This window comes from Polyodon spathula, chromosome 1 (genome assembly GCF_017654505.1).
Source record: "Polyodon spathula isolate WHYD16114869_AA chromosome 1, ASM1765450v1, whole genome shotgun sequence".
NCBI classification, from domain to species: Eukaryota; Metazoa; Chordata; class Actinopteri; order Acipenseriformes; family Polyodontidae; genus Polyodon; species Polyodon spathula.
Genome location: NC_054534.1, coordinates 25,615,051 through 25,627,770, shown reverse-complemented (window position 1 = coordinate 25,627,770; position 12,720 = coordinate 25,615,051). Strand labels below are relative to the sequence as shown.

General features: G+C 37.6%; 1 protein-coding gene across 1 annotated transcript in view; it reads left to right on the top strand.

Moving 5' to 3' along the window:
* LOC121316088 (probable E3 ubiquitin-protein ligase HERC1) overlaps positions 1–12,720 on the top strand; it is a 64,515-nt gene that overhangs the window by 47,013 nt on the left and 4,782 nt on the right. The window contains exons 64-76 of the mRNA XM_041250848.1: positions 370–495; positions 903–1,041; positions 4,270–4,451; positions 5,118–5,273; positions 5,460–5,582; positions 5,721–5,823; positions 6,400–6,569; positions 6,684–6,822; positions 8,447–8,616; positions 9,711–9,880; positions 10,215–10,380; positions 10,875–10,951; positions 12,454–12,706. Coding sequence (XP_041106782.1) covers positions 370–495; positions 903–1,041; positions 4,270–4,451; positions 5,118–5,273; positions 5,460–5,582; positions 5,721–5,823; positions 6,400–6,569; positions 6,684–6,822; positions 8,447–8,616; positions 9,711–9,880; positions 10,215–10,380; positions 10,875–10,951; positions 12,454–12,706 — 1,974 coding nt within the window. The remainder of the gene's footprint in view (positions 1–369; positions 496–902; positions 1,042–4,269; positions 4,452–5,117; positions 5,274–5,459; positions 5,583–5,720; positions 5,824–6,399; positions 6,570–6,683; positions 6,823–8,446; positions 8,617–9,710; positions 9,881–10,214; positions 10,381–10,874; positions 10,952–12,453; positions 12,707–12,720) is intronic.

Sequence of the window (12,720 nt, the reverse complement as noted above, 5' to 3'; positions counted from 1 at the left end):
AACTGTTTTGCAGTGGTCGACTTGCATGCAACACTTTTACATGAAATATTTAATCATCTTAACACTTTAAAAAGGTTATTTTTTTTAACAATAATTTGTCAAATCACAGCATTGAGTGTTTATATTCTTATGAAATGTATATTATTTAAGTCGCAGTCTGTATGCACCATCATACTCATGATTCATATTTGTTATTTTTTTATATAAAAGAAAAAGTTTGTCTTCACTTTTAGTCAATGGGAAATGGTGACAACAACCTGCTTTTATTTGTTTAATGTTACTCATGGTAATTTGGAGGAGAAAAGTTTCACTCGCACTGTGGAACATCAGCATGAGAGGCAGATTTGGTACAAGCTTTTTTTTGTACAGGACTGGCAGCTAGGGGGGAAGAGTGAAGTGTTCCTGTGGGGAGGAGGCCGTCATGGGCAGCTGGCAGATGCAGGAACCAACCTGCTGGTACCAACACTCGCTCCCTCCCTATCCCAGGCACAGCAGGTATTGAGCACCATATATGTATCCTAAAGATGCATTTAGATTAAGAAATGGCATAAGTGCATAGCATTACAGTATTGCATATTTCAGTCTAGTTAATATAAGTAGAGGCTGGATAATCGTGTTGGGCCTGACTTCTAGTAGAACAAAGTGGAACTCCCCTTTAGCTTTCATTTTTAAGAAGACTTTTACTTTGCACGTTCCCCACACAGATTTCAACTATAACATATGTCTAGTTTCATAAGTCGATATTTCTTGATTATTATTATTTTTTTTTTTAACATGGGGTTAAACTAACTTTTGTATTGCCAACAAGAAATTAAGCCAAGACTTTTATTGTCAGTTGTGTAACTTGAATGTCTGTCCTGCAGATTCCTAATTGTATGTTGTTTTCGGCTTGCCTCATTCAGGTTGTGTGCGGACAGAACTGCACGTTCCTAGTTCAGGCCAATGGGACAGTCCTAGCCATCGGGGAGGGCAGTTACGGGAGACTTGGCCAAGGGAACTCGGATGATCTGTACACTCCCACTGTCATCTCCGCGCTGCAGGGTAAGTGAGCCTAGAATAGAGGAGGAGGTTTCACACACAACTGGAGTTCAGCACAAGGTTGCAGACTTTTTTTTTAAATATATGCTGACTCTTTTTTTAAATATGTACAGTACAATGGAAGTCAAGCTAACGGTTGTCTTAATGTAGGCAAATTAAATACATATAATCAGCCTCTTTTTGTTCAGGGCCAAGAATCTTGATTTCACGTTATTCACACTACCTAAATAAACACGTTGAAACACGTTGAAACCATGTGCTTGCAGTTCAATTTACTCCCAGTTATGCTTTCAATCCATAATGATCTTGCATTATCTAGGTAGTCTGAATACCTGACCAAATTCCTTTTTAGGTAGGTAGGTTTGTACGGATCAGCAAAGGCTAAACAAATAACACTGGAGCCTAGCTTCAGTTGTGGGAATATGTTTATTTACTCAACCAGCCTAGATGATGTCAGAACAAGGAATTGATTGACCTTGCATTTTGTGTCTGAAACAACATTATAACACATGCCAATAAATTGATAGTGTTTAGATATTATTAGATAAAACACAGTGGAAGCAGAATTCACAAAGTACAGCTTCAGACACAGAAAGTTAGGTAAGAGATGTGTGTGTGTGTGTATATGTATGTATGTGTGTGTGTGTGTGTGTGTGTGTGTGTGTGTGTGTGTGTGTGTGTATATATATATATATATATATATATATATATATATATATATATATATATATATATATATATAAAAACACTCTGATTGGTTAAACTTCATCACATGACTTATCACCACCCCAGGCATGGTATATATCATGGGAACCACACAGCCCATCGTGGTTTATACCTTACATACATGACAGGCTCTCATTATTGCGAGTGAGTCACGCTTACCTGAATCCTCTCCTCATCTCTCCTGTCCTCTCCTGACGACACAATGTCTGTGGTCAGAATATTTATTTGAAATCTATAAAACAGTACCGTATATTGATTGATAGGGTGTTTAACTGTAGTTAATGCTTTCATTTTGCTGTTGAAATGTCTAATTTCAGTTCACTATCATGTTTGCTCAATTGTTTACTGCCCAACAGGATTATTTTATTAAACAAAGGGTTATTGTTTATTAATAAGAAACCTCATTATTGTTTTGTTATCTCATTAAACTCTTGCCATGTGACCTTTTCACGTTCAACCACTTATACTTGGGTCCCCAGTTTTCACAGATTTAGATAGTGTGTGTAACTGAGAAGATTGTGAAATTATTCAGATAGTAATTTGACCTATAATAGAACTGCAGCAGCCGCTCACCCTAGCACAGACAGCTCTAAAAATGTGACTTTGTCTAAAAAATAATACTAGCTGTGCATGATATCCCATATTGACCGTGGCACAGTTTTTTTATATTGCTGCACGGACCACCTAGCACGGCTGAAGTTTAATTCTTAAAACATTTGTGGCTTTTTGAGGACTTTTTTTTTCTGTTTTAATATTAATACATTTTGTAAATCATTTACCTTGAATAGGCTGAATCCTGCCAATTAGGTTAGAAGTTTTTTCTGAAGAGGTAGATTTATATTCTACAATACTGATTTTCTACTTTTAAGTACTACATTCAGTCTCGTAGGTGTTCACTAGATGACGATGGAACTTACTAACACAAAGACACCTGGTTGACCAAGAAACACCTGGTCTGTGTTAAATATGCCATTGGCTGGCAATTAGAACCGAAGAGCAGCTTCTGAACTCAGACCTTGAGATTGCAGAAAGAAACACTCGGAATGCTGGCAAAGAGAAGAGGACGCTAGAAACCATTGTGAAAATGTCATTTGATATTACCAAGTACTGTAATTCGTATTCAGCTCTTGACACACAAATGTCCTTTGTGTCAACAAATGAACAAAGTAAAATGTTGAAGACAGTTTCCGATTTTTAATGAATTACCTTTGCACACAGTATACTACACTGATGTGCTGTGTACAGGGCTACATTATTATTTTAGGGGTTCAAGTTTCAGGGTTGTTGCAGTAGCTTTTGAGATTTATTAAAGCAATAATTGGGGTTCAGACCACAAGAGAACCCATAAGAAAAAACTTATTTACTTGCTGTATATTATCATCTGGACTGACTATGGCCTCACCACTACAAGATGGAAACTAGACCATGGGCCATATTTAATCCTCAAGCACATAACCAACAGACATGGGGCAAATATAGTTGGATTTTATTTGTAAACACCAACTATTTAAAATAGTTGAAATATTTAAATATAGATGCTCGAATAAATCAATTTTGTTTTTAAATATTCAAATATTAATTTCACAAAGTCTAATGTTATTTGAAAAAATAACAACAAATTGTGCAGAAAACAAATACTATTTTAAAATATTTATATGCAAGTTGTTTGAATATATATATATATATATATATATATATATATATATATATATATATATATATATATATATATATATATATATATAAAAAAAATATTCCCAAATAGTTAATGAATAATCAAGAATTAAAACCTATTGCTTCCCCTAAATGTATAATTATGTACCAAGTCTTGCAATTACCACATGGTGGTTGAGGAGGATTTCTAACGAGGAAAATGCTAAACATATTCAATTCAATAACTTCAAAACAGGCCATTAAACCAGTGGTTAAAGATATTTCATTGTTTTAAAATATTTTTCCACTGAAATAAAATATTCAAATATTTCAATTAATAATTGAAATAGAGCAGTTTCCTATGGACAATTAAGTGGTTAATAAGGACAAGGCAGGATAATATTTAGGCTGCTGTGTTACACTTACGTATTTATGAAGTTTAAAGTATTTCAATGTATTTCAACTACTTTACTCATATTTAAATATTTTCAAATAATTGCTTTCCACAAACAATATTTAAATATGTTCAAATAAGTTACTTACTGCCATTTGTATTTAATTATTTTTAAATAATACTTACTTTCTGCAATCTTCATTTTAATTACAATTTCAGTTACAATTTGTATTTAATTATTTTCAAATGTAGTTACTTTCTGCGATATGTATTAAGTTATTTTCAAATAGTAGTTACTTTTCACAAACCATTTCCATAACTATATTTGCCCTTGATAACCAGCCCTTTTTTTTTAAATATGTGTAGGGCTCAGAGTCTAATGTGTGGTTTAGAATTGGAGTGGCTAACAGACTTTGTTGACCATGCTAAGCCCTGTTACTTTCCCTCCTGTATACCAGGCTATGTGGTGACTCAGCTGGTGACGTCCTGTGGGTCTGATGGGCACTCCCTTGCCGTGTCTGAAAGCGGCGAAGTCTTCAGCTGGGGAGATGGGGATTATGGGAAACTCGGACATGGTAACAGCGAGCGGCAGAGACGACCCAAACAGATTGAGGCCCTGCAGGGGGAGGAGGTGGTGCAGGTGAGATGATGAGTCAGGACTGGAAGTTCACCAGCGAGAGGAGGAAATTAATATTCAACACTTATTCAGAGTGTTACCCGCTGGTCAGTTTGGTGTGTAAATCGGATGCATCCACATGTTAGAAATCATGTTAGAATGATTTCATTTGTCCGTTCCTGGTCCAACACATATTATCGATGATGATGATGAGCTTTACTTGATCAGTATTTTGATTTGATTATGTCCAGCTGTAATAATTTACTAGCACACGTCTAGTCTCAAGCTTCATGTTTCACTTTTAAGGAAGCTTTACATCAGGGGTGGACAAAGTTGGTCTTTCCAGTCCCAGTTGTTGTTCCAATCCTGTTCTGAATTGCAGTTTAATTGGACCAATTAAACCTTCATTCAGACCCTGAAGCAGTTAATTATATAATGTTACTTGCTAAACCTGGAGTGGAGTTGCCCTCCAGGACGGCGATTGGACACCCCTGCTTTACATGATGTAGTGCTCTGCTTCTCATTGTTTTTTTTTTTTTATTATTATTATTATTTTTGTTTTATAGAACTAAGCTAAGGTTAGAATACAAAATCTAGCTGTGGGCTCTGGGTAAAAGGTTCAGTTTAATAAAATGATTTACACAGATCACTGGAAATACAAGTCAAGCTCCATCTTGTATGTCTCCCCAGCTTGCTTGTGGTTTTAAGCACTCTGCAGTGGTGACCGCCGATGGCAAACTCTTCACATTCGGGAGCGGAGACTATGGCCGATTAGGACAAAGATCAACGTCTAACAAAATGTTACCAGAGAGAGTTGTGGCCCTGGAAGGTCACGTCATAGGACAGGTAAACACGGTTTTATTGCTGATCCAAGCCTCTCTTTTTCTCTAATTTCAGTTAGATTTATGTTTAAGTTTGGGAACACAACACAGTAGTTTTACATAGTTTGTCGTATTCTGTAATGCAATTTAAACCTATGAATCATGTATTCTTTTCAGATGAATAGTACAGTCTCCTGTTCTTTGTCTGCAGGTGTCCTGTGGTTTAAATCATACGCTGGTAGTGTCCTCTGATGGCATGACAGTCTGGGCGTTCGGAGATGGGGATTATGGGAAACTAGGCACAGGGTCTTGCACTGTCAAGTGCTGTCCACAGGTAACAGGGATGTTCTAAAGTGACTAGGGAGTTTTTGTTTTTCAGTTAGTTGTACTTTGTATTAAATTGAAAAAGTAGCATTTTCTTTCCAACAATAGTTGTCTAACTGATGTAACTATTTTTGTTTTGTTTTTTTAGAAGGTGGAACAGCTGTGCAACAAAGGAATAAAGAAGGTGGCTTGTGGAACCCAGTTCTCAATTGCACTTTTGAAGGATGGGCATGTGTACACTTTTGGACATGGTAAAATAATAATAATAATAATAATAATAATAATAAATCTTATTGGCAATCTGACTGCATAAAGCCACAACTTACCTGTCAGTAGGAAATGTTTGTGCTTTTAGGTTCGTGATTTCAAATAATATATTTAAAATCTAGTTTTGATTTACAGAATTGATTGGAGATACACTGATTTACACTTGTGATTTACTGTGATCACTCAAAACAAATCACAAAGCAACATGGGACTTGGTATAAGCCAGATAGAAATTTGAAATCCTGCTGTTTTTCAATAGGGTTCTGGACCGTGGTTCTAATTGTGTCAAATATACAATAAAGAATACACTCCAATCAGCCATCTGTTGGTACCAGCAAACACTAGTTATTAGTGTATGTGGCATCTCTTTAGGGCATCCTTAGAGTCTCTTCACAAGAGTGCTATCTAATTATTTTTCATAGTGCCTGTTAGTGTTAGAATATCTGGTTCAGCATTTTAATGCTGGAGACAAAAGAAACCCTGTATACAAAATGATCGTCCTGAGGATTATACCACATGTGTGAAAATGTGCTGTTAAAGTATACAAATGTTGTTCTCAGAGCGGCTGATTGGGCTCCCGGAGTCAATGCAGAAGAACCATAACCATCCACAGCTTGTGCCAGCACTGGAGAGTGTCTTTGTGGAAGATATTGCGGCTGGATCAGAGCACATGATGGCTCTGTCCTCAACAGGAGACGTCTATACTTGGGGGTGTAACTCTGAAGGGCAGGTACTGTACATTGCAAATCAATTAATTTAAAAAAGAAAAAGGTGTCAAATACACTACTGTCTTTTTTTTGGGGGGGGGGGGGCGGTATTTAATGTAAGTTACTTGCATTTTCAGCTTGGTCTCGGCCACTCAAACCCGGTGAAAGAGCCGACACTGGTGACTGCCCTGCAAGGGAAGAACATTAGACAGATATCAGCAGGACGGTGTCACAGTGCTGCCTGGACCACCCCCTCTCCAGCTGCCAGGGCTCCAGGTCAAACCTAAAACTTTGATTTAATAGCTAGAATCAAGAAAAGTATTTGCCAATCATGCAAAAAAGCAATGTGACATAAAAATAAGAGATTCCTTAACACTAGAATCGCCAAGATTTAGGGTTTCATACAACTGCCGCCCCACAAAATGTGCGGTTCCTTTTTAAAACGGCTTTGATATGAAAAACAAACAATTGAATACAACTTAATATTTTTATTTATGAACATCATACATAACATTTACATAGCAGAAACACCGTATTTACATTGAACATTAAATGTTTTTTTTTTTTTTCAAAAAGAGAACATATACAGGATATAAGCATGAAAAACTAATAAAATAAACTTTACGCAATAAACTTCTGTGTAAGCAAGTGTAGAAAGCTGTATGCACGTATAACATTATAAAACATAAATAACTAGTTATAAAAATAGCATAAAACAAAAATATAACATAACTTATGCAACATGAAACTGCTCTGAGTGAAACAGAGTTCAAAGGCTCTGTATGTCTTTTCAGAGTTCTATTATAGCTTTCTAAGTACAATCTATGCAGAAAACACACTTTTCAACTGTGCCAGTGCATTTGCCACAGACTGCCTTTTCACAAGGGGCACAGACATCAAAAGTTTTTTTTTTATTTTATTTATTGCATTTATCAACCTCCATTGTCTTTTATTCTGTGGGCCAGTGGGCTGAAGGTTTAGGGGCATTTGCCAGCTGGCTTTCTTGTCTCTAACCAAAATGTCCTAGCTCCAGGCCTAGCTGCAAAATTAAGTCCCTCAGAGTGATTTGTGTTGTCGGTGCACTCGTTGTACAAAATCAAAGCGTTGATGGCTGCCAGGTCCAAAACATTAAAAAAAAAAAAAAAAAAAAAAACAGCCACAGGCCACCTGCGAGTACCACATTTGACAAATACAGCCGTGCCATTGATCCAGTATATCCACACCGTACTTATTGCATTGTAAAAAAATTTACAAAAAAAAAAAACATTTTTTTTATTTTTTTACACCTGTACACACTCAGGGTGGCACAGTCGTTCTGCCTGAGGAGTGTAGTGGAGTGCAGAGGGGCTGCCTTTGAAGAATACAGTGCTTATGATATATAATACATTCCAGTATATCAAAGCAGACAAATTGTCCTGCTAAGAAAATAAATAATAATAATAATAATAATAATAATAATAATAATAATAATATATGATGTGTAGAATGACTTTCATTAGTGTTTCAGCACTCAACAGGAGTATATAATATGTTCTTTCACAGCGACTTTGGTTTTATTACAAAGCCCAGACTAAATTGTTGGCGATATTGTATTGATTTCAATATGCCGCATAAACTGCGGGTCTGGCGTTGAAGAAGCCAGTGCTTATAATGTATTCAATTTTACGATTCTGCAACTGAAACACTTTATGGGTATTTAATTCAAATATTTAGTAACACGTAAGAACGGACATGCACGAGATATTCACATACGCTGAGATATTTAAATTTGAATTGCAAAAGCTGTTCAAATAGCGGCTATGGCAGTGCTAGTGCTGAGTGATTGACCTACAGAAAGTCGAAAGAGAAAACCCATATGAAAGTTGTTTTATATTCTGTTAACAGTGTGATTGCGTTACAGGCATTATGGCACCCCTACAACTTGGCCTTCCTCAGTCCATTCCCCCACAGTACAACGCACTGAAAGACTGCAACCCTGAGGTTCTAAATGCCCGACTCAGGGTTCTCTACCACTTCTCTGATTTAATGTACAAGTCCTGGAGACTGCTCAACCTCAACCCTATGAATCAGGTAACGTGTTATACAGCATTTTGGGCTAATTTCACAAAAGCAATTACAATTGCCATTGTAAAACATAGTTTCCTACAAATGCAGATCAAACACCACATTCTCTGTAATTGTCTAAAAATATTCTTGTCAGTTACAGTGATCAGAAGTAAACAGTCCATCCGACTAAAGACTTTCGTTTGTTTTCACAGTACCACAGAACTGATCTTGGACTAATCATTTTGGCTCAAATGGACCAATTTCTAAAGCTTGGTTCCAGGGTAGATGTTGTGAGCATATAAAAGAGAAGCTGTGAGGAGCTCCCAAGTGGCGCATCCAGTAAAGGCACTCTGTGTGAGGGCAGGATGCGCCCTATAGCCTGGACGTCGCCAGTTCGAGTCTGGGCTATTCCACAGCCGACTGTGGAGAGGAGTTCCCAGGAAGCGGCACTCAACTGGCTGAGCGTCGCCGGGGGGAGGGTTTAGGTCGGCCTGGGTGTCCTCGGCTCACCGCGCACCAGCGACCCCCTGTAGTCTGGCTGGGTGCCTGTGGGCTTGCCTGTTAGCCACCCGGGAGCTGCATTGTCCTCCTACGCTGTAGCTCCTGGGTGTTTGAATGGTGAATCTGTAGTGTGTAAAGAAGCGGTCAGCTGACGGCACATGCTTCGGAGGACAGGGTGTGTTCATCTTCGCCGCTCCCGAGTCAGCGCAGGGGTGGTAGCGGTGAGTTGAGCCTAAATAATAATTAGGAATTTCAAATTGGGAGAAAATAACATAAAATAATTGGCAACAACTAAATTAAAAAAAAAAAAAAAGAGAAAAGCTGTGTAATTCATGCCCTGCAGTGTAACCCGTTTTGATGACCTTTGACCTAATTTATCTCTGTGGGGGATGCCCTCAGGGGAGATATAGTGTCATTTTAAAGCTTGTTTCAAGAGTTTTCTAACAAAACAAATAATGTGTCATGAGACCTACTAGCTCAGTAGACCCACTACCTAATTTTACCTTTACCAGACAACTTTTGAGTAAGTTTTTACCACCTCTATTTTCAGTTAAATTTGAATACGTTGCCTTGTAATCCTTGTCTAATAAGTGGAAGTATATATTTTCCTCAAGCAGGTTTCAGCCTCCCGATACAGTTCAGGAGCCACTGCGATTGCACAGGGCCAGTTAAGAGGCCTGCTCTCACCCAAGGTGAACACCCTACCCCTGGTCAGATCTATTGGAAGGACGATGATACAAGGGAAGACTTATGGGCCTCAGATTACTGTCAAGAGAATTTCCACCAGGTAGTTTCATAATAATCCATTCTTTTTCAGTGTGTCTTCAGTTTCAGAGAACAGATATATTGTAAGCCAGTGGTTAGTCATATGTACCGTCACCTCACTTTAAAATTAAGTATTCTAGTTATAAGGCAATGTTGCATTATCATAAATTAAATTCTAGTTTGATGAAATACAGAGGCCTGGGGGGGAGTCGCATCTATTTCTAGCATTTAGGAGTGTTGAAAGATACCATACAGAAAGTAAATGCCATGTATGCCTTGTAAATGAGGTGATTTTACCTCTGTGTTGTACCATACGCTCACAAGTATTGTTAACACTGTGATGTTCTTCTACGAAGGGGGCGCTCCAGCAAGCCCATCTTTGTTCAGATCGCCAGACAGGTGGTGAACCTGAACCCCTCTGAACTGCGGCTGCCTTCCAGAGCCTGGAAGGTGAAACTGGTGGGTGAGGGAGCAGACGATGCGGGCGGAGTGTTTGATGACACCATCACAGAGATGTGTCAGGTGAGGCTAGGTCTGGGAAACTCTTCTCAGCAGTAAGACTTGAGGCAGTAGACGGAGCTTGTCAACTGTTTCTTATTAATAATTGTAGGCTGTAACATAAATAATTAGCTGTATGTCATATGTTTTTCAGGATTATACAATATGCTGTAATGCTAATTTCCTGTACATTTGGATTTTACCAGGGAATTTCCTAAATGCATTCTGGAGATGGATTTGTCTTTTTTTTTTTTTTTTTTTTTTTTTTTTTTGCATTCATTATGGGTTTTTTCTTGTTGTTTTCTATCTAACAGGTTTACTGAATGCTTTGTAATGCACTCATTATGTTACCATGCAGTATGGAGTTTAGATTCTATTAGATTCTACTTTACCTAGGATCAGCCAGAGAATTGGGAAGACCATATATTAATACCAATTGTTAGAAAGGAGGAGGAAATGCTAATAAATGTTTTGTCTTTTTTTTTTTTTTTTTTTTTTTTTTTTTTTTTTTTTTTTAGGAATTAGAGTCTGGTGTTGTGGATCTGCTCATTCAAACTCCAAACAGTACTGCTGATGTTGGCAGTAACACAGACAGGTAGTTGCAGTGCAAGAAGATGTGTTTTGTTCTTGTTTCATTGTGGAGTCCTTTGACCTGTGTGTTGTGGGCATATATTGAACATGGGGTTTTTACCAAGTAATAGAATCTAGAGAAAAAGACATTTATGTCAGTTATGTCAGTTATGGGAGGATCAAAAAGGTAAAACTAGCTAAAGACAATGGTCAAGCCACATGGCTATTGCACAGTAGCTGTCAAAAGCTATGTTGAATAATGCATCGATTTAGTTTTTTTTTTAATTAAATATTTTCATGGAAGGCAAAACAAGTGAAGCATGTGTTCATTTAAAAAGTAATAGTCTAGGCTTAAAAGCTGTTTTTATGTGGTTTACATAATGTAGTTGTTCAAGGCAGTCCTGAGAATGAGTTGTACATTGCAATTATTCAGATCGTATAGTATGTGGTTAGCTGCAGTCTGTTTCAGAATGTATTCACAGACAAGTAGATATAATGTCAATTTGATTATGTAATACAGTCTCTACTGTTCTCAGTGTAAATACAAACGATACACAAAGGAGATTGGAAAAGTTAGTGCACCCACAACCTCTGGGCAAATTTGATAGGATCCAAATGATGACTGTGATCGTGTTATGTGCACTGTTGTGTAAGAAGAAAGCTTACGCAATGATGACCTTTTTGGTTGCTGAAACAGATCCACAAATTAGAAATCAAGTGAAATGTTAAAAAAAAATTTAAAAAAACTAAAGGCATTGACTCATTCAAAAGGGGTCAACTAATTGCATCTGATTTGATATTTAAATATCTTCTCATTTACTGGATTGCTGTAGGTTTCCAGGATACTAGTGTATTAAGTATTGATATTTTAAACTATACTATCAAAATACACAATATGACTATATACAAAATGTGATGCTTTACATATAACGGTTGGACAAGAAATTAGAAATGCCTGCCATAGCACAGTCAATAAGGTGTACAGCCAGCATAGTCAGCCTGGTTGGTTGGGCATAAAGTGACAAACCTGTAAGATGTTTAATTTGTACTGGTTAGATATGTGACCCATCCCAAGAGATTAGTGTTTTCCTTCAGGGAAGATGGGGATGGAAGTATGATCTCAGAATTGCTCCCAGTCATCATTTTTGAGACTGCTCCTAGGTCATGGAAACACACTTATTAACCAAGCAGCCGGTATCCGTCTTTTATCAAAGTCTGTCTGAAACTGATTTTCAACAGATAAAGTAAGCTTTTATAGAGTACAGAATATGTGTCAATTTGCATAACAAATTATTCCAATTTTGTAGTATCTTTTAAGATAATATCAACGCTCATAATATTAGTGTATTTCTGCAACACTTTTGCTGGGTGGTACATTACAGCCTGCACCTCTGTAAAGTGATTAACACCTTATATTTGAATCACTTTTTTGTTTCACTACTGTAAAGCATTTTCTTCTTTTTGCAATAATGCACCCATACAGACAGTCGGGGCCAAGTGGTTAATGAACCTTGATGTTTGTTTCAGGTTTTTGTTGAATCCATCTGCTTGCTCAGAAGATCACATGGTCCAGTTTCGTTTCCTGGGAATCCTGATGGCCGTTGCTATCCGGACCAAGAAGCCTCTGGACCTGCACCTGGCTCCTTGGGTGTGGAAGCAGCTCTGCTCCATCCCGCTCAGTGGCCAGGACCTGGAGGAGGTAGACCTGCTCAACTACCGCAGCCTGCAGGGAATCCTGCATCTGGAAAACAGCGGCATCAATGAGGACAACTTCCCTGTGGTGAGGAAACCAGC